Genomic DNA, 25,207 nt, shown 5'->3' with positions numbered 1-25,207 from the left:
GAGACTATTTAATCTAGCCCCAATAACTAAAGGGAGCATAGAATCAATTTCACCTCAGGTCTCAAAGCAATGATGAAATATGGGATTTCATTAAAATTACAAGCAAATTCCCCCAAACTACAGGCCGTCAGCCCAGTGAGGCCTAGCATATGTTGACGTTTGGGTTATCAAAGTTGCACTCCAGCAGCTTACAAGTGCTTCCAGGGGCATCACAAAATGTCTGACTGCCTGTTCCTGCGACACGGCTCAGTGGGTTTACAGAAAATCTGTGATCCGAATCTCTCCATCAACTCAATGAACCACCCAAGGGCATCCCCTAGTGCAAAGACCCACACACACTCATGCACATACAACCACAGGTGCACTGCAGACACAATATGTGCACGAGGCAGATTAAATTGTGTAAATATTTAATGAGAAGGGACTTTGAAGAAACTATATCCCCATTACACTAGTGGATGAAGGCAGATAAGGTTGCATTTACCAGTTCACACATGCCCAACTGCCAATGCAGTTTGTGTTTGAAACCTGGTGATGATTTGCTGTCTTGCGAGCTCTCATAAGTCATCTCATATTGCTTTAAAAGGTCACATAAAAGTGTACTGAGTGCTTACAAAGTTACAGGATTTGTTTCCATTATGTTTTTATTTTGTCTGTCCCTTGTAGGCAGGTAAAATCTTTACTACGCCACTGAAGAAGGCACACATTTTAGTGCTGGTGACAGTTGTTTTGTGTGCTGGCACTGCAGTGGGTGAAAATGTCTCTTGTTCATTCTCCCCCTTAAACCGCTTACTCCATTTCAGAGTGACTGGGAGTGTGTCCTTTCAAGCGTTGGGATTATTTGTCCGTATTGTTGTTCTGCTACGGGTAAACAGACTCAGAGTGAAAAACTACAAGAACACAGCGAGAACAATGAACAGAAACGGTGAGGAATTGAACAATGAACCCCAAATCACGGCACCATGCCACCGGGATATTTAAAGAATTTTAATGTCTTAGTATTTTCTGGGTATCTACAACCTCAGTGACCTCTACCGCCAGATTATCAAACATTGTTTGAACAACTTTTTTGCCAAACACTTTTTATGCCAAAGTTTTTATTCCTATTGACTGATGTGTCACTGTCGCTCACCCCGTCTGAAACTCGGTGAAAAGTGGCAGCTGTCTCTGAAGTGCCGCCTCGTTCAGTTTTAATAAATCATCCCCAGTCATTCTGTTCTCCACTTTCTCCCTCTACATTCCCTGCCTCTCTAGCTTCGTCCCTTTCAATACTTATCTAAGCCTGCTGCCTCTCCCCTGCTCGCCGCTCTCTATCTTGCCATTCTCTCTCTTGCTATTCTCTTTCCCTCCCTTTACTTTCTCCTTTCTGCTTGTCTGTCTTTATCTCTCCCAGCTGCCAATCTCTTCATCCCTCTCCTACCATCTCCAGCTCCCCCACTTTAATACTTAGCTTCCTCGTCCCTCACTCTCTCTCTCTTTTCCGGCCTCTGTTTAGAAGCTCTTAGAAGCTCAAAAAGAGCCACTTCCTCTGTCATCTCCTCTGGGAGTGCTGGTACATTGAGCCTGTTCTAAAAGCTCCGGGTCCTTGGATGGAGTCGGGTACTGTCGGTTCCTCACTTTTGCTAAGTGATGGCAGAGGGATGGTATAATTAATGGAGAAGGACTTCTCTCAAACATTTAAAGTGCCCTTTCTTCGGTATGTTTTCTCTCTTATTGCCCACATGCTCCCTGTCTCTCCTCCTTTGGCCATCAGGCACCAAAACATATTATAACCTTGTGAGTGTGATTGGACGTACAGGCACTTGAATAGACGAAGGAATTGATTATACTGCCACATACTCCATCTCGTAAATGACCCAGATGTATATTGGCAATCCTTCACCACGGTGAGCAAGTCTGACTTTATGAGGCCTTGGTGTCCATTCTTTGTCTTTGACTACATTTAATATGCTATAATTGATTATGCATCCAACCATACTACAGTTTATTCCTTTGTCTATACCTGCACTTCAGCATGAATGACTGCACATAAATAGTTGTTGATTAGCCCAGAAATGCAGTGGAACTGATAGCTGTGATGTGAGATTTAACTCGTATCTCTCCCTCTCTAATTTTATTTTATCTTATTCAGAGCCCAACACTGACTCTATTTCACTACATTTCATTATCAAATAGACACATATCCAATCTAACACAACGTGACAAGACACCTGTAAAGAGAGGACTTTGCTCTTGGCTCCATCCCACTCCCGACCCTGCCTTCAGTCTCTCCTCATCTCCCCCACTGTGAATTGAATAAATTCCTTGACTTGATATTGTTGCTGTAGCATTACCATATCAACTAGGCCGTTAGGGGAGAGTTTAAACCGCAGTAGCAAGGAGGATAGTTCTCTCTCCCTCAATCTGTAACTGCTGATTGCAGACACATAGTGCACTGGTGTGGAAAAATATGCAGCACAGCAAATCCTTCTTAAGACCCAGCAATCTGTTAGATGTCAGACTGATCTGTCCTGCTCACTTCTCTGGGCGTAAGTTGCAAATGTTTCATTTAGCTAATTAGGTGGTTTACAAGGTTGGGTTTTTGTTAGCGTGGGGTTTAAGGTATACATTTCTTTATGGACTGCAGAGCGAGGGAGGGAATACAGCATAACGTGGGGGGCAGCAAGCAAAACTCACTCTATTTCCATTTAATTAAAGGAATAATTCTACATTTTAGAAAATATGCTATTCACTTTCTTGAGCGTTAGATGAGAAGATTGACACCACTCTCATGTCTATATATTATTATTATTATTATTATTATTGTCATCTTCTGGTTAGCTTGGCTAAGCATAAAAACTGGAAACAGTGAGAAGCAGCTAGCATGGCTCTGTCGCTAACAAATGCACCTACCAGCATCTTAAAGCGTATAAATGAATATTATGTATCTCACTGGTACAATCTTTACAAAAAGCAAAAAGTAGTAGAAGTTACTGCTCCTGGCCAATTAGTTCACCCCCATACATTTAACCATAGACTATAAAAAATGTTGTTTTTGTAAAGATAAAAAACCAAAATATAATGTGTTAAGTAGTGTGCTTTAAAAGCGCTGTTAGGTGGGTTTTGTTACTTTTAGACAAAACCAGTTTCCAATCTTTATGCTAAACTAAGCTCAACAACTGCCGGCTGTAGCTTCATATTTAGCCTACAGACATGAGAGTGGTATCGATTGTCTTCTAACTCTAGGCAAGAAAGTTAATAATCCTATTTTTATGTCAAACCATTCCTTTAATTTACCAAAAAAAGAGACCACTGAGATCCTTTGCATTCAAAATGTGAATTTTTTAACATTCAAGCCAAGTGGAAGAGGAAACTTTAAAGTGAAGGTACCCTGAAGTGCTTGCAGTGAGGCCATGAAAATGTTTACACCAGTCACAACATGCCATTTCAGATTCAATTCACTTTAAGCCTTCCTTAAGATCAGGTCACTTTGTGACAGGAGGTCTGTCACAAAAATATTTGGCAGCACTCAGGGCTATATAATGGTAAATAAATAATATTGCTTCTGAGACATCTGCACCAACACGGAGTAAACACAGTCAGCCAATATCAGCTGCATTCAGCACACAGCCTCCTTTCAATCTCTCTGGTAAACAATCTGGGTGGGGGGAGATAGAAAACAGCATGCATTCGCGCCCGGATTTACATGCCAATCAAGTGACACCCCTGGTTTCATTTTCTCTATTCTAAAGTACACACACTCCCTTATTACAAAGATGCATCACGTACAAAAGAAGCATACCTGATATGCAAAACCACACAGCCACTTCTACTCAGCCCACTATCTCTCTACACACACACACACACACACACACACACACACACACACACACAGATCACAGCCAAGCCTGAGTTGTTGGAGTGGCTATGCAATGTGAACGGCCACATCTGGTAGCAGGAGACACTGTACTGCATTTCTGTCCTCTTCCCCACCCCTCCCTTTCCCTCATCTCTCCTCTTATTATTGAGATGAAAACAATGACAAAGGCGATGTCTTGTCTCCAACCTCTTCATCTATTCTGTTCGTTTGGAACCTGGGGGGGGAGATGAGGAAGCATTTTAAGGGGTTTAGACAGCCCATGCATGCTTCCCCACCACCTGCCTGCCTTGCCCAGAGGAACATCACTGTTGACCTTGTCAGGAGCCATTGCTTCACGATGATGTTTGCTCCCTGGGAAAGTCAGAAATGCTGCTTCATTCAAGACAAAGCTCATTAAAAACCTATTTGGCTTGCCTTGTGTTTATAGTTTCAAAAGAATAATAATCCTCAGTGATGCTAACTTTGCTTGAAATGTCACCAAGCAAATGTCACCAGGGAGTTGTTCTCAAGGCTGCGTCCATACGCATGATAGGATAGTATGACCTGAAGCAAGTACTGAATGTTAACTACGAACACTGAGCATACCCAGTTACAGTCCAAAACAAATAATCCTTGAATCCCACTGTTATCATTACAAATTCACCAGGAGCAACATTTTTTCCTGAACTTCTTTATTGCCTTTAAACTGTGAGAGAGTACATTATGTTGATTTTGAAAACTACACTTAGAATGACAGTGATAGGGCACAACGTAGCTGTAAAGTGAGGTGCAGGGTCGGCGGCTCCACAGTTGGTGGGATCCATCTGTTCTGGGAGCTAAGTCCATCAGCGGTGCGCAGACAGACCGGCAGAGAGGCAGACAGGCAGCTCCACTGGCTGCAACACAAGACACGAGCGGGAAGGAGAGACAGGACCCATGTCCTGTGTTGCAGCCCCTGGCCCAGCCAACAGGTCACCTTCAGCTCCGACTGACAACAGCTTATCCACTGTGAAGAGGAAGACAGGAAGACGGGGGAAGGAAATGAGGGAGAGAGGGAGGGGGTAGAAAGAGAGATAAAGTCAATTACAATAGATTCTGTGTGTGAGACAGTGGGAGCAGATGGGGAAAAAATGAGAGGAAGAGAGTGACAGATAGCGGTGGGACCAGAGAATGAGACAGGGAGCGGGGAGGAAAATGAACGAGAAGGGTAATAGAATGAAGGAAAATACTAATGGAGAGCAAATGAGAAGGAGAAAGAGACCGCCATAAGGGTGATGCACCTCCACAGACACCACATTCATCACCTGGCCAATGAAAATAGCCTTTTTCACCTTGCGAAGAGGCCGTCGGCCTTCCCAGCTACATCTCATATCCACCTTGCTCGACACCCAGAGAAAAACACTCCTTTGGCCCAAATTGCCTGACTAGAAGGTTAATGACTACTAGTGCCACGGGTCCACAGAAAAAGATCTCTCTGCAATGTCCTTATATAGAAGCCCTGTGGCAGAATTGGAGCGTGTCGTTGTGAATAAATGTAATCATTATTATAGTTGTGCAATGTGTATTGAAAAGAAATAAGATCCACTGGGGTAATTTGGGCTTACAAATTTTAAATGTGTGCAAGACAACTGGTGTTTATGCTGTGTATGGGTCTCATGAGGAAGCAGTTTGTCATCAAAGAGGCAGAAGGCATGCAATCAATCCCCAAACCACCGCCGAGTCTCTCTCTCGTTTTCTACTTGTCTCTCTCAGGGAGTCTGCCATGTAACAGACATTAAAAGGTCAAAGCTTAGTGAACTCTAAGCTGCGTGTACCACAAACAGAGGTGTGAAAATGTCATGGCTTCACAGACATGTCCTCATATCTGTAGAAGGAACATCAACAGGCAAGACAACAAAAATAATCAACAGCCCTTTTTTCTGTGACATTTACCCCAAATTTCTGATGCTGTGTATTTCTCTCAGCTTCATTTTCCCATCTCCCAGTCCTTTCAAAGACGCTTACATCAGCCGCACTTGTTAAACCAGACTTCTGCTTTTGGGATGCACTACAGTTAGGCAATTACACGAGTATCTCTCTCTCGCCCAGTTCCTTGTATGAAAATGGGTCCAACCTAGATTTGAGACTACAGGGATATGAACTCAGAGGACGGATGAAAGGAGCTGAAGGACGAAGCAAGCAAAAAAAAAAGAAAATAGAGGAGAGCCAGGGGCAAAATTCAATTCATTTAACCCTTTTTCCTATTCTGAATAAAACGCTTGTAAGAGAACACCAGTTTTGAAAAAAAGGGAAATACAGTTGGGATTTTAAATAGTTTTTGGGTCAGAGTGAAGTCTTTGGAAGCTTTAAAGGTAACAATGTCAGATGGAATTACACAGATATTTTATCAGAGAGGAGAGAAAAAGGCGTCCCTAACACTTGGGAATGATGCTTTTGAAGTATGCTGCCAGGAATAGCTGATCTCCTACCAAATGCATGAGGCATTACCGGGCATTGGCTCCTTTTGTAATCGAAGTCACAGTGCATCCCTGCCGTCATATAGGACATTGGACAAAAATAGAGACTAATAATGGATGGCATACTACTGGCAACCGCTCAAGGCAACTTGGATGTGGTGAGAAAGAGACCACCCAGATTCTACATTAAATCGTTTACGTGAATTGCCTTTCATTACCGCAGCAACAATGGGTTTTGACAGAACTGAAATTACTTTGCCAGACGAAAATGCCGCAGACACAGTGTGCAATTAATGGGACTTGTAATTGAAGCATTGATGTTGAGGAATAAGTCCTACTCATTCTCCATAATCAGGACAATGATCACACAGAGTGTAATGGATATGTGCCGTGCATCCTGTTACCAAAACCTTATCACTTGAAGAAAATCCTCCCTTATTCAACGATTCAAACAATAGACGACCTAACAATGGGGCATTGTGGCGGCTATAACAATGGGGTGGCTCCTCTGATCAGTGTGTGATGTGGATTTTACTCTAAGGAGAGAAGCCATGGTGAACAAAATGTACAAAATGTACATTGTATGATTCCTACATTCAAAAGGAAATAGTTTGAGAAAACAAAAGAAAATCAGCATACCAGATTTCCAAATTTATATAATGTCAATGCCCCTTATCATGCCCCATCTTCATCTGTAGTTTATGTTTATTAATATCACTGTTGCGTAAAATTTGTACGTAATGAGACAGTCTACTCTACAATGTCTAGGCCTAAGCAAAAAAAGGAGTCACATTACTCAAAGCATTTGCTTAGGCTGTTGATTATCACATACAGATAATCACATTAATGTAACAGCGATGACAGAGTATGACACTTCATGTGCACTGGCATGCGTTCCTTTGTATGTGGATGCATACATGTGCATTAAACGCGTTTGTATGCTTGTCAGCCTGCACTTTGGCTCTGCAACAACCAGTTAGCTGTCTGGGATTTGATTTAAGAGGGAAATGAAAAGTCTTGTCTGGCAGCCACTTTGGGTGTGAGGCTGTGTGCCCAATTTATTTACTTTTTAAAAGTAGAAGAACTGTTACCCGGGTGAGCGGAACAGAAACGGGAAAGGATGGCCTCCCAGTAAACACGGCCAGCCTGGGACCGAACACCGCCTCTGTTGATCTCCTCCAATAGTACAGATGACGGGTAAGCTCACAATATCAGTATATCTGAGTGTGAAATTTGCATAGAAGCATGCACCCACCACTATGAGGCAGCATTTTGGGTATCCAGTGGAAACAATAAACGATAACAGAGTGACAGACAAGACACAAACAATATATTAGCAACATTTTAAAATGCATTGTCAAATAAAATAAACTTTTTCCAGCCATATATTTCATCAGATTTCTTCAAAAATAGTGTTAAAATATTGTCTCGTTCTCATGAACCCAATATTGTGTATCCTCTCGTCTCGAGAGCCGTATCGTCAAACCACTAATCTCTAGTGTCCCCGCATTGACACGGCATGATTCAGATTCCTGGTATGAGCAGCGGCAAATCACCGTTGTACTGTATTCCCCATCGTCAAACTGACTTCCGTCTCCGAGGCTGCCACCCGTCCAGCCGTGTTCACTATTTTGGCCAATGCCAAGAACGCTCACTCGTGCGGGCAAATGGATGCTGACTGCTGTTACACTTAATGGCCACGGTGTCATAAATAACGAGGATCTTAAAATTCCACATAGTACCTTTAAGCACTGCCGCAGGTCGCTAACAAACAAAGAGGCACCGTAGTTTAGTCTTTAGTCTCTTAAATGACTATCATTGGATGAATCAGATCACAGGCCAGACATTTAGGTAAACCCAAGGTTACCTGTTCAGTATCTGTCAAACACAGCAGCTGAATTTTCCCATCGCGTCTAAGAGGCTTACTAATAGTCAGTATACTGTGAAAGTTGGGTATACCTATAAAGCTTTTCAAAGCTTTTCAGGGCATGTCTTAGAGCACAACCCCGCTATCATTTTATTCTAAAAAGCACATAATGGAAGGCTTTATTATTCTTTGCTATTCCTCTCCTTGTTATTCTCCAGGGATACACAACCTTTTACAGAGACCTTAGCTGGTCCCTCCACTGGGTCCCTTTCCTTGGTGCCTTGTGAAAGAGCCACTGTTCTCTTGGGTTCTGGATGCTGGGATCATCCTGATCCAAACAAACACTGTTTGTAGAACCAACATCTTTGTTCTCCTCAACCTGATTATGCATGGTGTGGTAAAGTAGTCTGTACCAGCAGCTCTGCTTCCCAAGCACACAAAGCAGCCAGTGCACATACATATGTTCACATTGGAGCATACTCATGCACACTCTACCTTGAGACACACATCCTCTCATTGTCTAAAACTGGACATTGATAGTGAGACCTATAAAGAATTTTGTTCTAAGGAATTGATTTTTAAAAAATAAAGCATAATGTAAAAAGGTTGAATAACCACATCTCCTCCTTTTGAGTTTTCACGTTTCTTCATCAAGAAGTAGCCTACACTAGGCTACATGCTGGCAGGTTTTGTTGAACATAGCGCAAGAGAAAAATGAAGTCTCTTGGCCTGTACTTCCAGTAACAGTTGAGTGACTCAGCCCTCTTCACAAATAATCTCCACGGAGAGAGTAATCACTTCAAATTTTGAATATGAAATCATAGTTATTTCACAGAGTGTGACACAGTATTTCAAAAGCCATCAGACTACTTATTGTGAATGAAGTAGAATGTGAGAGATGTTGTCCTTGAAGTAATGTGTATATGAATGCATGTTTTAACTACCAAAGAAGCCATGTAAAGACAACTTCCGACTATTGGACTTTTCATCCACACTGTACATCAAAGAATGATGTGTTTGATAAATGCATCACAAGCATGGGGTGCTTGAAGATGGCGTGCTCTCTAAATGATGCATTAAAAAGATAAATACTTCCATAACTAAGAAGCAGAGGTCTGTAAATTGTGGAAACACAAACATGCACACGTATGCATGCACTGAGACACAGGAAGAAAGACAGAAGCACTAGCTGCTAAAAAGTAGTAAATAAGCTCAGGGTTAGCAAGACTGCACTAACAAGATGTTTACGCATAATGGACTAAAACAAACAGACTGAGTGACCTTATCACAATTAATTAATAATTCAAGTGGATAATTTCACTCATTACAGAATATAGACTCTTAAGCTCAGCAATGTTCCAGCTGGAAATTGGTAAAGTCAGGGAGTTCTGCGGGGGAATGACCTCAGATAACAGCCGCAGACAAATATTTATCTGTGATTCACATTAGGGATGCACTGATCTGTTACTGATGTCGGCACAATACTGACTCTAATAGCTGTATTGCATATTGGTGACAAGGGGCCCAATCTGGGGCTGATCTTTTCTATTCAAATATACACATCTTATGCGATGGGTCTGCAGTCTGCCGGTACAGACCCGACCATTTTGCTAGGAGAGCTAACATAGCCTTTTTACAGATACAGATACAAGGAGAAGCAAAACGTATATAATGTACAATGTAAGTTCTTTAGAAGAAGTTAGCTCGGTATTCTCAGTATGGATATCGTGTTAGAATAAGAAGACGTTGGAGGAAGTTAGGAAAAAGAGAGAGTGACGGAGCAAGCGACCGGACAAGAGTACTTACCGTTAACATCAGACTAGCATTTACTGGTTGGCTTGAGCTAAAAGAGCTGAAAGGAAGCAGGATACATGCCAATCTGGTTTTCTTTCTGTTGTACTAGTAAATAGTTACATATTAGCTGGCATTAGCTATGTCTTGTGTTGTTGCTCTTGCTTGAGGTTTGCCTGTGTTAGCAGCTGACTCGAGCAAAATCAGGCGAAGAGACCGAAGAGGACGTTGATGAAAGAAACTAAGAAGAGAAAAATAGAGTGGCCTACGAGGCAAGACTGTCCTGGATGTTGGCAAGAGCTTCCTGAAATAAAAGGCTGCTAGACAGAGGCCGAGCAGGCCTTCTTTCTGTGTACGCAGTTGGACTAGTAAGTTATATTGCTATTCCTTGTGTTGTCGCATTTGGTTGATGTTTGGTTGTGTTAGCAAAGTTGTCGACCTGCTACTTTTTGATCGTAATTAGGGGTATGACGAGATCTCGTGCCTGTAACGTTACAACCAGTGGATCAATAACGTAATGCACAGCTGAGTTTAGGGCAGGTAGACTTCTCATTATATGATGACGTTAGTCTGGTAAAATTATGACTTTTTTATGGACATGTCAGAGAACACAGATATGTGGGAGATATTCTGAATGTGCAAGAAGTTTTGATCATGAGCATGAAATGCTGCTGAAACACAGGAGATATTAAAATCCAGGAGTTTCTAACTGAATTAAAATTAAATAATTTATTATTGAGGTGAAAAAGTGCCACAATCACATTTAAAGAGGTTACCTCCCCAAACAAAGACACAAATAGGAGGGAAGACTAAATCATGACTCAGCAGAGATGATATTACGTGAGAAAACTTGATCTACATGAGAAACACATCTGAAAGCAACACAGAATGCCTGAGAGCTGCACTGTATTATATTCTGTTATACTTAGGCTATAGATTTTGAATTGTCACCTGCCACCTGAATTTTGTGTTTCTCATTTACATAAATAAAACAAAACACCATAAACTGGTGCAGAAATACTCAAAATGTTCATATAATTTAGCATTAAAGATTTCTTTAAAAAAGTGTTAAAATCTCGTCTCATCTTGATCTCGTGAACCCAATCTCGATTCTTGAATTTTGTCTCGTCTCGTGGGTTAAGTGTCTCGTCACACCCCTAATCGTAATGTAATCATAACAAATGCATAGGATACACTTGTCCTGATTTATACAGTGGTGAATTACACATGAAGCACAAAATCGCACCAAAACTTACATAATGTTGCTTACACAAAAAAGAATGATTCCCAGTCTCCTCTTCACATTGAGGAATACAGCTTTTACTTTTAGTTTGGTATTGGACTGGTATTCGGCATCGGCCAATACCCAAAGCCCAGGCATCAGTACTGGTATCGGGACTGAAAAAGTAGTATAGATGCATCCCTAATTCACGTCAGTATGCTGTAGAAAACTGATTGAAGTGGACTCTCGAGTTGTTATGGCTGCATGACTGTGAGAAGACATCACAGAAGATGTACAATACACAAAACTGGCTTCTATCACACATGTGCATGCACTTAAGCACACACACACTGGCAGCAATACAGCGCATTGTGCCTTTTTTATGGGGCTTTCTCAGCACTATTGGAGTTGGTGTTGCGTTTCAGACGTGATAGCTGGCTTGATGGCGGCTGCTGCTGGGATTGGTTTTCCCTGCAGATGCTGACAGGACACTTTGGGATGTCTCTGCTCCTCTTCGAAATCCTCCATAGGTGAAAGAAGAAGCCCGTTGGCACCAGACATGTCTGACCACAGCACAATGGAGACAGGTGTGGTCCTCCTGGCTCAGTGAATAGTGCATTAATACAGGGCTGCATGGCTGCAAGTTCCATCATCTGTGAGTCAGTGGAGAGGATGACACTTTTTTTGGGCAATTTTAGGGCTTAAATTCCCACTGGTAGAACTGATTCTAAAAATATGCAGAACTGTGAACTCAAAAGCAAAAGCATCCATTGGATTTCTAATAATATTGTGTGAAAATCACACTTCCAAGCATCATCCAGCACTACAATACTGCCTGACAGTTACATGATTGATCTCCATAGGATTCAGGTTCCCTGTGCCATCCTGGGAAAAATAGGTTAATTTATAACTGCAGATCAGTGGAGAAGTAACCTATTCTTCAAGTCTATAAACATGCATTTTTGGCTCATCACAGATACAGCATTCATCTGTGCCAATTTTCTGTGACACCTCAGAATCGGTGAATAAAGCACCCACCTTACCTTTCTATCACTGTCCTGGCGCCTTTTCATTTCAGCAGCACGGCAGTAAAGGCAGGAGGAAGATATGGTCGCACTTTTAGCACCATATTACCCTCTCTGCCTGTCTATCTGTCTCTCTTGTCTGTCTCTCCCTTGCAATCGCGAGTCAATTTAGTCCTGCTAGTGAGGGAAAATCCGTTTATCCGCGGACTACACTTACGAGGAGCTGCACCGCTTGGCTATTTCAATCTTGTGTGGAAGCGCCTGCCTGACAGCGCCTGATAAAGTGAAGATTTACTCGCGGACAAAGTGAGGAGCAATCCCTCACACTTTGGCTTACTCCATCAGTTTCTGTACGCTCTATACTGGCCCGGTGATTTAATATCTCTTCAGTGTCTTGTGGCAGCGCCCCCCTCCCTCGCACTCCCTCCACAGACGGACACGCACGCATTGCAAAGGAAGGTAATCTGTAAAGCATAAAACGGACTTCAGTCTCCACAGCAGCAAAATGTAAGCCTATAAATATCCACTATGATTAAGCCATATACAAATAGACTACAAATAAGCAAATTGTAAACTCACTATCCTACTGTTTGTATTGTATAGCCTAACTGTAATTTCCCATATAGGCTAACCCAATATTTTACTTAAGTATGCCAAAGTGGGATACAATAGAAAAATGATTAGGATGGCATCAGAGGGTAGCCTATTTCTATTTTAAATCAGGTTCGCGTGGGACCATGATTAATTAGGCTAAGTGGCTGTGATAGATTTAAATTGTCTGCCTTTGACCAAATTTGCAGTTATTTGTCATAATTGAATGAGATTAACTTACCGGTAGGCAGCGTGCATATTCCGGGAAAAGATGTGCGTAAAGCGCACTGGTCCGGCGATCAGTCTTTGGACACTCTGAGATGAGCAGAGCAGGAGCTGTATTGTGGCTAGTGCTGAATGAAATCCCCTCTTGTGGCAAACAAAACCTCTTTGTAACTTGTGTCTTATCATCTCACATCTCTGTTCCACCGGGTGTGTTTCTGACTGGGTTGCTTCTTTTGATATCCGCACCCCAGAGAGTACCCATCGGTGCGCACTCCCTCCCTGCTGCTACTGCTGCTGCTTCAAGAAATCTCTCTCTCTCTCTCTCTCTCTCTCTCTCTCTCTCTCTCTCTCTCTCTCTCTCTCTCTCTCTGTGTGTGTGTGTGTGTGTGTGTGTGTGTGTGTGTGTGTGTGTGTGTGTGTGTGAGAAGAATTCCCCAATAGACCCGATGCAATAATTTACCTGGATAGGCTGCCGCAGGAGTTATAGACTCGAGTGATACCTCGAGCCCTTGTCGGACAGCATGTGTCGTGTGAAGAAACCTGCTTTGATAGTGCTCTGCTGTGCGCAGGATACAGCAATAATGATGTCAATGTACCTCACCGTCGTCTAACATTGGTAATTCGTACTGTCCAATAAGATCTAAGGAATGATGACATCAAAGGATATCTGTTCAATAGAGCAGGTTAAACTAGGTTAGGATATAGTTTTAGGATATCTCAGAAATGCAGTCACGAGTTTGTGTATGCATAGGTTATTTAACTATGTCTGATAGATTAGCACAAGAGTGGGGTTGTTACTAACCTAATTCCCGAGACCAGAGCCTCAAAGAAGCCTCAAACAAGTTTATTTTAAACCAGTTTAATTTTCAGTGTTTTTATTTATGCTTTTTTATTAGGTCACTGTCGTTTTATTTAATTTAATCTTAGTTTATTTTTAAGGTCTAACCTCTAAGTAGGAGAGAATGGTCTGTAATAATCTCTTCAGTGTGCTACAGATGTACTCAATTTCCCACAATGCAATGCAAGTGACGTCATAATCTAGCGACACAGCGTGGATTTCTACCGTGTAGTAAACATGGTAGCTAATGAGCGATAGCTTTATCTACAATAAAATTAATACGTTTTGTCCGTTGCGGGTCCAGCTGTGTGCGTTTGGACGGCCTTTTAACCAATTAAATGTTTAAGGATTAAGTTTGAACACGGAATTGCGGTGGAGCGCCAGTTTTTTGACGACTCGCAGCAGTGACTGACCGTGTATGAAGATGAAGACTCCTGAAGGAAAATCTGCCTTTCTGCTAGACGCTTCTCTGCTATATAAAGACACATGTCCGGAGTTATCACGGTTCTTCCTGTAAGAAACTTTATTTAAAATCCTACATGAATTTCACAGCTGGGTCCTTTACTCTCTTTCCATTATTGTAATAGTAGCATGTAGGCGCTAGGTGGAAGAGCTGGACCAATGTGAACGGCTAACTTCCTGCTAATATGACGATAAAATGGATAAAGCTGTAAACTTTCTGCCAATATGACACAGCTAGTTTGTCCCATAGTGGTGTCTACATACATTCTGAAGATGATGTTTGTCTGATTTTAGATGTCGCCTCGCTCCCCCTCTGTTACCCCTTCACTAACAGGGATCTTCAATTAATTATAAGTAGCGACAAACATCTCAGCTGGGCCTCTGTAACACAAAAGATAAAACGAATGGAAACATCTCTAATGACATGCTGAGATGAGACAGCCACCAACACAAAGCACAGCTGTTAAAGGCCCAGTCAGTAGTTTTCACAGAAATATTTACACTTGAAATTTGACTTGAAAAATCTGCATTTCCTTTGATCATAACCCAAATAGACTTGTTTGATTGGTGTGTTAACAAATATTAATGATGCTAACAGAATGTTTAACTGTATTAGAAAGCATCCATAACAGATTGAATTGATGTCTAGTAGGCTTCTCTCCCAGGTTGATCTGTCTTTATCAGGTTTTAAACCACATTCCCACAACACTCTTTATTCAGGAAGACCATTACACTGTGTATTAAAAGATTTGTCAGTTTGAGAGTAAAGGCAGGAAACTTTGGTGGTCTTTTAATATTCAACCACTGTTCAAAGGGTGGAATACACACTGGTGTTTGAAAAGTGGCTGTTGTCATTTACAGTGTTGCTCATCTTATATCTGTACATTTTGAATTTAAACAAGGCGTGCTGATGTGTCACGCTCATATATTCACTTTTCACTCTTTTTGTAAATTTGCCTATGTGAGGATGTACCAAGTTATATGAGAGATCATCAGTAACTGATCTATGATACGTACCTGGCTGCTAAACATGAATAGCCTGTTGAAGGTGGACAGTGAAGTGGGCACGTTTGTTCGGCATGTATGAGCTGTTGCAACTGATGAATTAGGTTCACTTTATTGTCATTCTGTCTGATGAAGTTTCAGAGCGAAGTTGATTTAATTGGTGAGGTCACGCCACCTTCCTCACACGCATAGAAAAGAGAGGAACGCGAAGAAAACAAAGTGCTGCAAGCGAAGACAATCCTTTTAATCAGTGGCTAGGCAAGCTAGACAGTCTGTAAGCCCCGTCTCTTCTCTTGTATCTTTTGCGTGGTTTGTATAAAGGACTACGCATACAGAGAACCCAGCCTTTTCCAACTTACCAACTGTCTAATTAGCCTGCTAGCCTACTGCAGTCAAGTCTTAGTTCTTATTAGAATAAAACACAATAGTATTTAATGCAACCCTTTAATTTGCTTCGTCATTTACAGTTCACTGCTTCAGTTTTGTTACTTTTGCCAAAATAGGCATTTATTCCATTTTCTTCTGATAGTATATCCTACACAAGAGTGATTACCTTATTGTATGGAAAGCGAAAGCCAAAAGTAATTTCAGGAAAAATCCTCTTAAGCCACAGAGTCTGTGTGTCTGGATAAAATAAATTGAAAGCGTGCGTGCGTGCGTGCGTGGGCCCTGCACACTTACAGGTGTACTTTAATTTAAATGGATATTGATGCACTTAAAGAGTGTGTGTGTGTGTGTGTGTGTGTGTGGACTCGTGTTTGAGTTGGGTTCCAGCTATGTTCCTGTATCCTCCAACTTGTTTTCACATCCACCTGAGCCAGGAAATGTGTGGGCAAAGCCATGAATGGAAACAAAAACAGACGTTTTAAGAGTGAAACTCCAAGTCAGGGTCATTTTACGGATGTGTGAGTGAGCCAACTTCTGCTTTATTTCATTGATCTGTTCCCCACATTCCCTGGCTATGATGGGCTGTGGTGAAAGAGAACGTTTTGACCACATTTAACTATGGCCAGCTGTCAAGCGGGCAAGACACGAATCTGAATGTTTGGACCACAGGCTGTGAGACCTGGCTGGTTTCATGCCAAAGTGCCTGGCAGAGAAGACAACAATTAGCAGCCACAGCCAACATTTACACTAAGTGTGATGAACTAAGTGACGGCTACATTTGATCTTCCGCCAGAGTGATAATATGGAAGGCATACCAGGAGGGAAATTACTGTTAAGAATTAATGCTTCACATTGAGGGCCTGGGCACACAGTTGATGAGTTAACTGAGGGGAAACCAAACTGTTTTTTATCAGCATCCACTCAAATAGCTGGCATACATGGTGGTCAGTGTGTGCTGCTGATGTTTTTTAGTCGTAATGAACCACAGCTGTCTTTCTGTTTTCTTCTGGGGGTTTCCAGTGTCTTCCCTTGAATTTCCCTCGGGATAAATAAAATATATAATCTATCTATCTATCTGGTCATGCGTCACTGCCATGTTTGTTTTGTGGGAGCGTGTCAGTACTCCTACACACTACCACACGTACAGTATTTGAGTGCTCGTGTTACTGCCTTCTCTGCCACTGTCTTCACCTTCTGTCAGGCTGATGATGACTGACTGACTGTATTTTTGCATCAGGGTTACAGTTTAAGCATTGTTGTCGCTCTTGGTTTCAGTAAAAATTGATCAGAATTGCTGAAGAAATCCGAGGCTTGTAAGAGGCTAGTGATTTAAAAAGCCTTCAATATCTCACACAGCAGTCTTCTTTGGGCTGTTTCTTATTTATGTTAAGTAGTCACATGATCAGTGTGGACAAGTAGGTAGTCACATTATTAGTGTAGACAGATAAAGACAGACCATGTTCAGCAGAGAAAATCACACTTCAAAAATCTCACACAGTGTAAGGCAAAACAGCAATCTACAAATAGAGAAATACATAGAACCTCTTAATATTTAAGATTTAAGTACTTACAGAAAAAAGAACATAATATTGACTTTTGATAAAGGCTTTAGTAAGTTTGGGGGGGATGGGTCTAGGAGTATGTTAAGTAAACATGACGAGCATGTTTTCATGTGTATGTTTTTGTCCTTGCATGTGAACTGACGTCACTTTACTGTGGCTCATGTTGCCGGACTGTTTTCCAGTAAGTTCATCACCATAGTTGTGTTTCTGGTAACTGGAGCCTGACTGAGTGTTCTGATAACCAAAATATGCAGGATGTCTGCGGGGCAAACAATGCCATAATGACTCTGCTTGTAAATATGTTCAAGTGCTTTGGTTCTGCATTAATTTGTTTTTTTAGAGAGAAAAAAGACCAGCCATGCAATTAGTTTCATTATTGAATAATTTGCCTCAAATAATCAATTTGTTATGTAAAATGTTTGGAAATATTGAAAATGTATCATTATGATTTCACCGGAGCTCATGGTGATGTGTTCAAATTTCTTGTTATTTTCCGGACAAAAGTCTACGTAAATGCCAACATGACTATGTTTGGCAGGTGTAATTTTTATCACGTGTACCATCTTAGTATAGTGTGTTAGCATTGCTAATTAACACCAAACACAATGTATAGTTGAGGTTGATGGAACTGTCAGTAGTTTTGAAGGTAACTGTTCATAAACCAAAATATGGGGCACATTGGTTGGTGGCACTAGATGAAAGGTCAGGGGTCACCAAAAGTATTATAATTCATGTGTACCAAATTTCATGGCAAATCATCTGGTAGTTGTCAAGGGGGTCACCTCAGAGTTAGGATTCATCATCTGGGAATCATGAATGCCTGTACAAAAGTTTCTTCTAGTAGAAAATTAGATATTTCAAAACTTTGATCTGCTGGTGGTGCTGGAGGAAGAATCAGGGCGTCCCCAGAGTTATTATGATTAATTCTCTGGGGTCTCTGTAATTTCTTTACAGAATTTCATGGCAATCCATCAAATAGCTGCTGAGAGATTTCAGTCTGGACCAGTGTTTTGGACTGACCAAATGACAGACCACCATTACCATCCCTTGAGGCTAAATGTAACGTAAATGATTAATTGATCAGAATAATTTTTGTCAGTTAACTAATTGATGAATAGACTCATGGTTTCAGCTCTAAAGTATAGCCCAGTGGTGTTTTGGTACAACTAACTGTCATTACCTTTTGATTTTTGTCAAAATCAGTCACTATGTTTTAATTTCCCAGCACTAAAACCTTTTAGACCTCTTTTGCCGTCACCCCCCTTATACACTACTTGCTCCCATCTCCGCTTGCACTGTAATGCTCGTCTTACGGCCCCTCAGTCTCAGCAGGAGCCAGCAGACGTTTCCATCTCTGCATGTGAGCTCTAAACTCTGGGAGGCACCTGCTGGTCTCTTTCTCTGTCACATTTAGCTGATAAAAGGGGCTCTGCTAATGTGTGCTGGAGAAGGTATGTAGAGTGCCCACTTATTGACACTGACCACACCGCTACCTGAGCTACCCAGCTGTTTTACAAGCATTGAGTGAAGGTTTTTTCAGAACACAGCAGCAGTCACACTGTTTTCCCTGATGGTGGCAATAAAAAGTTGTTAATACTTTTCTTTTTGTGCGCTTTTACTCACCCGGCACTTCTGTCTCTAAGTACATTATTACATTAAAGCCAACACATAATACCCCCCACCCTCTCCACCCTTTTGCATCTTCCAGGGCTCTGTTGATTGCGTCTGCCAGTTGTCAGCATATCTTCAGTGTTCATCATCACAACTAAGTGTGCACTTAAAAGGAGATGCATGACAAGTATGTTAATAAGATTAGTGTCTTTGCGGTGCACAGTTTCTGAGAGTCAGGGGAGCAATGGGAAGGGAGACTGTGGGAAAACAAAATTCCCTAAGAATCCAGCTTCTCTATAGTCAGGGGTCTCTTCATAGCCATGTCAGAGAATTAGCTTTTTTAGTGAAGAAAAAAGAAATGAAGAATGTGTTGTTTTATGTAGTCAGAATGTATTTGTCAGTGGTGTCAAGTGTCCTTAATGATCCTTGATTATCAAAAGTGAAGCTTGTCTTCGTTTCCAGTATTTTCTGACAGCGCTTCTATATAATCTGACAGTTTAATCCAGTCGGGGGGGGGGTTCAGAATGCGAAGTGGAGAGTGCCAACAAACCACTGCCGCCAGACGCAGCAGCAGCCATCAGGTCACCTCCAGATTAAAGTCAACCCCACACTCCCTCCTCCTCTCCAATAACAGCCAGCCGTGTTCCTGCCTCTCCCTGCCCACACGTGCAGCTGGGCAGCAAGTTTCCCTTCATCGATTTAAGCCCAAGGCTAATTTTAGTGGGACTTAGCAGCGGCTTAGTTAAAATGTTTGTACAAATATCTCATTGCGAGCGTTCCAAAATTGGAGGCAGCCTAGCGGTCACAGAGGCAGCTCTGTGCAGGGGAGGAGGGGGGCATTGAAATGGTTTGGAGAGTAGCCCTATATTGTTTGGGAGAGACCCATTTGCTTTTCCGGTTGCATGTTTTCCACTACACATAATGGTGAAGGCTGTATGTGACAAGCTTTTTTTTCAAATTGGTTTCCATCTGGTTGTTAATAGTGTTATGTTGCATATTGAAATAATTAAATATGTATTTATGTCTTTTAACCAGTATTTTAGAGAACCAAAAACGTTTATATTATATATTCAAGAGAACTTGTAATTAATTATTAAAACCTTACCTCATGATCATCTTGTACTAATGGTTTTAACATCAAACTGATTCATTTGACTCTCATCTTGTGTCTGTTCTGATCTTGCCTCCTTTTTATTTTCTCTAGGCAGTGGCGTATGAAAGCGAACGGTAAGAGACCTTCACTTCCTTGAAGAATCATACTTTTTTTAATTTACTTTTAATTTTTCGTGTTTTTATCAGTGATGCTCTAGAGTGTATAATAGCCGCAAAGAGCAGAATGCAGTCGTAAGTCAGACCTTGTCACCGGCTTGTCAAGGTTGATAAACCTCGCTAAACCCTCAGCCAAACACAGTGAGTCAGCCAGATGTCTGAAGCAGACTGATCAAACACAGAGGTCCATGCCAGCCAAAATCACATCAATGATGCCATTTAGTAAGGCTGTTCAGGCTTTTCTCATCCATACAACATAGAGACTGGTTCTTAAGAGAGTAACATGGTGCTCGTGAGGACAACTTAATTGTTTGGCCTGAAAACTGATGATTTGACATGCCCTAGAGAATAAACAGAATAATGGAAATGTTGTTTAGCAATGAAAAATATATTGGAATGTGGATTGTTTTTCTGTGAAAATAGATAAACGAGCACAGTATCAGTCTGCCATCTGTATGCAACTGTTAAAATGATGATCCTACACTGAACTTTCAACTACTTGTCTTAAACAGATCTCTCTAATTTACTAGCTCATAGGGATAGAAAACCCATCCACAAACTTCTCATTCTCACCCTCATATTACCTTCTCACCACCCCAGTTATCTGGGTATTATTGTGTTGAAAAGAAATGTGCACGATTGCACACCAGAACATTTGCTGATAGATTTAGATATATGTTATAGATAATGTGTCTCTCTCCTCTTCTCAGAACAACCGAAGCAGATATACCCCTGTCTGTTGCAGAACACCTTGGCGTGTCCTCACTGTTATCAGTGGCTACAGCCTGACAATCACCGGATACGGCTGCGGCCCAAGCAGTGTCCGTCAGCACGGGTGCAGAGTGTCCTGCGCAGGAAAGCCAAGGGCAAACGACTCAGCCTGGTGCAGAAAAACCTGCTGCACCGCTTCCAGAAGTCCTCCTCAGTACTGGTGAGAAGACAAAATACTTCGATCCCACAGACCTGGCTGTGTATTGTACTGAACTGCAGCATATTGTCCTTGTAGAAAAAACACAGTTTCTTTACCTCAAATGATTTTTGTGCACTGTGTCCTCTAATGTTTGTACTGGTTTGTATTTTTGTGTACTGGTTTTTCAAAGTAAGCCACCACTGGCTGATAGTATTGTTCCTCTGCTGTACTGATTGAGCTTTAGTGGTCATAGAGACTTTCTTCAGTTGAAGGCTTTGGAATCAAATCCACTGTGTAAGCAAACATCAGCCCTGTTGAAGAGTCTTTGCACACTTATTCTGTAGCTGGTGTTGACTTCTGACCTATGGAGGAGGCAAGACAGAAGAATTTCTCAGTGGTGATCCAAAATGTATCACATCGTAATTTAATATAACTTGACAAGCCCTACATTGTCTCTTAATGTATTGTTTCCAGTTGTTGTTGCTATTTAGATTTATGAAGTAATTTGTGTTCATTCCACAGAAAGTAGCCAGTTTCATTATGGTGCTCCACTCATCATTGCAGTCTTTACAGTGGCCTCATTAAGCTAAACTGTGAGAGAACTAATGTTGCCAGACAGTGCTTTGTCAACACTCACGCTGTTCTGTCCCACAGCGCTCTAAATTGTTATAGTGGTCCACTTAATGGATCGCACCAGGCAGGGACATAATGGAAAGCTTGTTTTGGCCAGCACCCACCCATTCTACTGATAAACCCATTTAGATGGGGAAACCTGTGCTGCGGAGCTTGTGGCAATAGCATCATTTTCCCCCTACACCAGAGGGCAATGATAGGAGAGAACCACAGAAGAGCCCCTCTGGTGATCTGACATCAGCCTAATGAAGAGCAGCTCTAGTGGAAATGCTGCTGCCTCATTAAAATCTGGTTGGATTCATTTAGTATGCAGGTATTCACCGCGCGAGGCACTCTGAACCCACGCTGAACCCACTCTCCACTATATATCTGTTGACTCTGAGGGCAAAGAGGAAGACAAAGATGGAGAGAGGGAGCAGGAGTGTGAAACAGAAAAGGTAAAATAAAGCAAGTGGATTTTGAACATGAAGACAATGAAGAGTAAAAGAGGCAAAAGGTCATGGAAATATCTGAGCTGACACTTGAATAAAAATAAAACTTTTTAATAATGAACAGTTTGCCAATAAAGTTAGACTAGCCTAAATGACCAAACAATGTCAGTTAGGTTAGCGTAAGATATTTCCCTCTCACCAGTACTACTCAGAGGTTGCGTCTTCTTTCTGTCCGTCATTTTGACAGAAAGGGTCGTAAATATTCCTTCATTATCTGTTATTACCTATCATTTTATTTAAAGAGTTTTAATGACAATTAGACATATAACCTTCTTATTGGTATTTAATTTTCAAAAACAACTCGATCATAATAACAGTATACAGGATTTACAGATTATGCAGTTATAAAAGCATGGAGAGAAAAGGTGAGCAGAGAAACTTTTCACATCACCACACGAAGTAGATGCTCCTTGATGCCACTTGTTTCCCCACTAACATTAGCTGCCGCTGACTGATAAATGTTATTACTTGCTTGTCCTTCATCCCCCACCACGTCAATCCCTCTTTTTTTTACCTCGTTAATCAACCTTAATAAATGATAGGTTTTTTTTTTTGTTGTCATCGTTTAAAAATTTGGACGGTGCTTCAGATGTTTCCTAGTCAACAATTTATACATTACTGAAGTCTTTACTCGCTAAGACATTTATTAAGTTTTAATGGTGCAAAACGATATAGTAAATCACATGTTTATAACTAGCTAGTAGCTAATCAGCCCTTGGGAAGGACTTTACACACAAACCTGGCGATGGATTTATGAATAAGTGTTGCAACTGGATCCTGGACTTCAAATGCATCAAATGAAACCTATGTGACTCTCCAGTGTAACTCTTAGCCGATTCATCACCCTCAGTCACTCAATCAGTACATCCCGAGCATGTCCTCGGAGGTATTTTTACTCTCTGTTTTCACGGTCACTCGCCTGTCATTTACTGGAGGTTCAAGGGGCAACAAGTCAAGCCACGTATGTAAGACGTCACACACTTGTGCTCAGCAGAAGGTTGATAGCGAGGCGATACCCTGAAAATGCAGAGTGGTGGAGCGATGAGATAAGGGAAGGATTGCAGCCTGCTTTCCTTTCTTTGCCTCCCTGGCTCAATGCTGATGGATGGAGCACAACGTTGCTCAGAAGGGCTCAGCACGAGAGCCTGCATGAAGAGATTAGCCTCCACTCGTCTCCTCTTTAAAGTTAGAAGCACGGGTTCATCGTTAAGAGAACGGCAGAGTCAGATGTAATACCAGAAATATTTTTGCTGTTGATTTTTAAGTCCACAGACTTGAAGACTGCCCAGTGAGATAATGTGTCACGGTGACCATGTACCCTTAATTTGTGTTTTGTTAGTGGTTGATCCTTTTATTGTTTGATTTCAGTGGGCCAGAGTTAAATGTTATGGCTGTGTGCACAATATTGGGCTCTTCTTACTGTTAGCCACGTGACATCCACAGGAAGAAGAGGATGATTTATCGGCAAAATAAGCAAGTCATATAAATTTGTTGCCACAACCATGCCTGATTAGGCAGGTTTAGACAGATGTTTATTTAAAACAAGGTGTGAGTTTTTGCAGACGCGGATATCCATGTTTGCTTGCGTTCTCATTACTCTTCCAAGTGTCAAAACAGTTCTGGGATCTTGCTCTTGAAGTGATGTGTTGTGGGACATTTTCAAGAGCTAATTTTTGTTTTTTTAATCTTTGATTTGGATTAGTAGTTTCCCCAGGCCAAAGCTTTTTAGAGTGAAATATATAGTCTTCCAAACAATACACAAATTGCACACAATTGTGATATATACACCAGGCTTTATTTATGGAAAATTTGTGTTGACCTTAAGGAAATGTGTCCCTGTCTCAGCAAATATATAACCATAAAACATCAGACATGCAGAAACACGTGACCAGAAGATGCATAATGAAGCTCATACCCATGGGTGGTGTGCAGCATTTATACTCCAGAGTGTAAATCCCCTTCATTTCATACCATATTGCTCTCCCTTTAGGATATATATGTGCCGCCCTCTGGGTGGATGCCAGTTCATGGTATGATTTCCTCAGCTCTGTGAAGTTGTGTCTTAAGAGGTATTATAAATCAGGTATGTTTATGCATGCTGGGCAGGTTATCTTGCAGTGGATATGGAAATATGTTGGATTGTAGCCCCACAAGGCTACAAAGGCAGAGACCCTAAATGGAGCGAAGCGCATTTTCCTCCTCCATCATTCTTCTGTTCTCCCTTCTTGAGCCTAGATTTATACTTCCCAGCAGAGTTGTTTGCCACAAGAAAAAAATGGTTTAATACACTCTTTTTATACATTAAAGTGTTTTGGGAGATGAATGCATTTCTGGTGTCCTAAAGTCAATAATTTGTAGGAAAGGAAGAAGGGATTCAATCTGGTAGTTCACCAGAAGAATTACTCTTTTTTTCCAAGACAGGTAGATGCCATTCTCTGAGAACAAAACGTGTTTTATTCTGAAAACAACACCTGCTTTCAGAATAACAGATTAACCAAGTATGGACACACAAAGTGATTGAACATAAGTGGTTGAAAAATCCTTCCCTTTCCCAGAAGGGCCATTTCTTCCTGACATCCAGCCTCTCTTTGTGATTTATGTCACCACTATTTCTTGACCTTACTGACCACCTCTCATCCTCTCATCCCCTATTCTTCTGGGGTTTTTTTCTTGAACTCTCCAATCTCTCCCAATCTTTTTTCTTTCCTTTTACGTCAACGCTTCTACCTGACCGCCGCCTGCCCCCTCACTTTATCCTCATCTTTGTTCTATCCTCTTTCCATTCTTGGCCATTGGTTCCACCACATCCCTCTGTCATATTTATCTTTGCTGGAGTAATGTCGCTGGAGAATGTGCCTCTTGAGGAGATGACAGGAAACAAGAGACAGCAATGTTTATCTGGTGCTTTGCTGTTTGCTCTCAGGGAACAGGTTTTTGCGAGGGTTTTGACACCTTGAGGGTGTGCAGCAAATGACAGGATAACAAGGGAGGGAGGGAGGGGGGGGGGGGGGGGGGGGGGGGGGC

The 25,207-nt window shown here is 41.6% G+C and overlaps 1 protein-coding gene across 1 annotated transcript in view; it reads left to right on the top strand.

Moving 5' to 3' along the window:
- Positions 1-14,069: 14,069 nt before the first annotated feature.
- lg09h18orf21 (linkage group 09 C18orf21 homolog) overlaps positions 14,070-25,207 on the top strand; it is a 20,525-nt gene continuing 9,387 nt past the window's right edge. Inside the window, exons 1-3 of the mRNA XM_046059720.1 lie at positions 14,070-14,366; positions 20,085-20,107; positions 20,860-21,080. Of these exons, the coding sequence (XP_045915676.1) occupies positions 14,272-14,366; positions 20,085-20,107; positions 20,860-21,080 (339 nt within the window). The 5' untranslated portion in view covers positions 14,070-14,271. The remainder of the gene's footprint in view (positions 14,367-20,084; positions 20,108-20,859; positions 21,081-25,207) is intronic.

The sequence above is a fragment of the Micropterus dolomieu genome, linkage group LG09, assembly GCF_021292245.1.
Source record: "Micropterus dolomieu isolate WLL.071019.BEF.003 ecotype Adirondacks linkage group LG09, ASM2129224v1, whole genome shotgun sequence".
Taxonomy (NCBI): Eukaryota; Metazoa; Chordata; class Actinopteri; order Centrarchiformes; family Centrarchidae; genus Micropterus; species Micropterus dolomieu.
The sequence above is the reverse complement of the archived record's forward strand: the minus strand, read 5'-3'. Positions and strand labels throughout refer to the sequence as shown.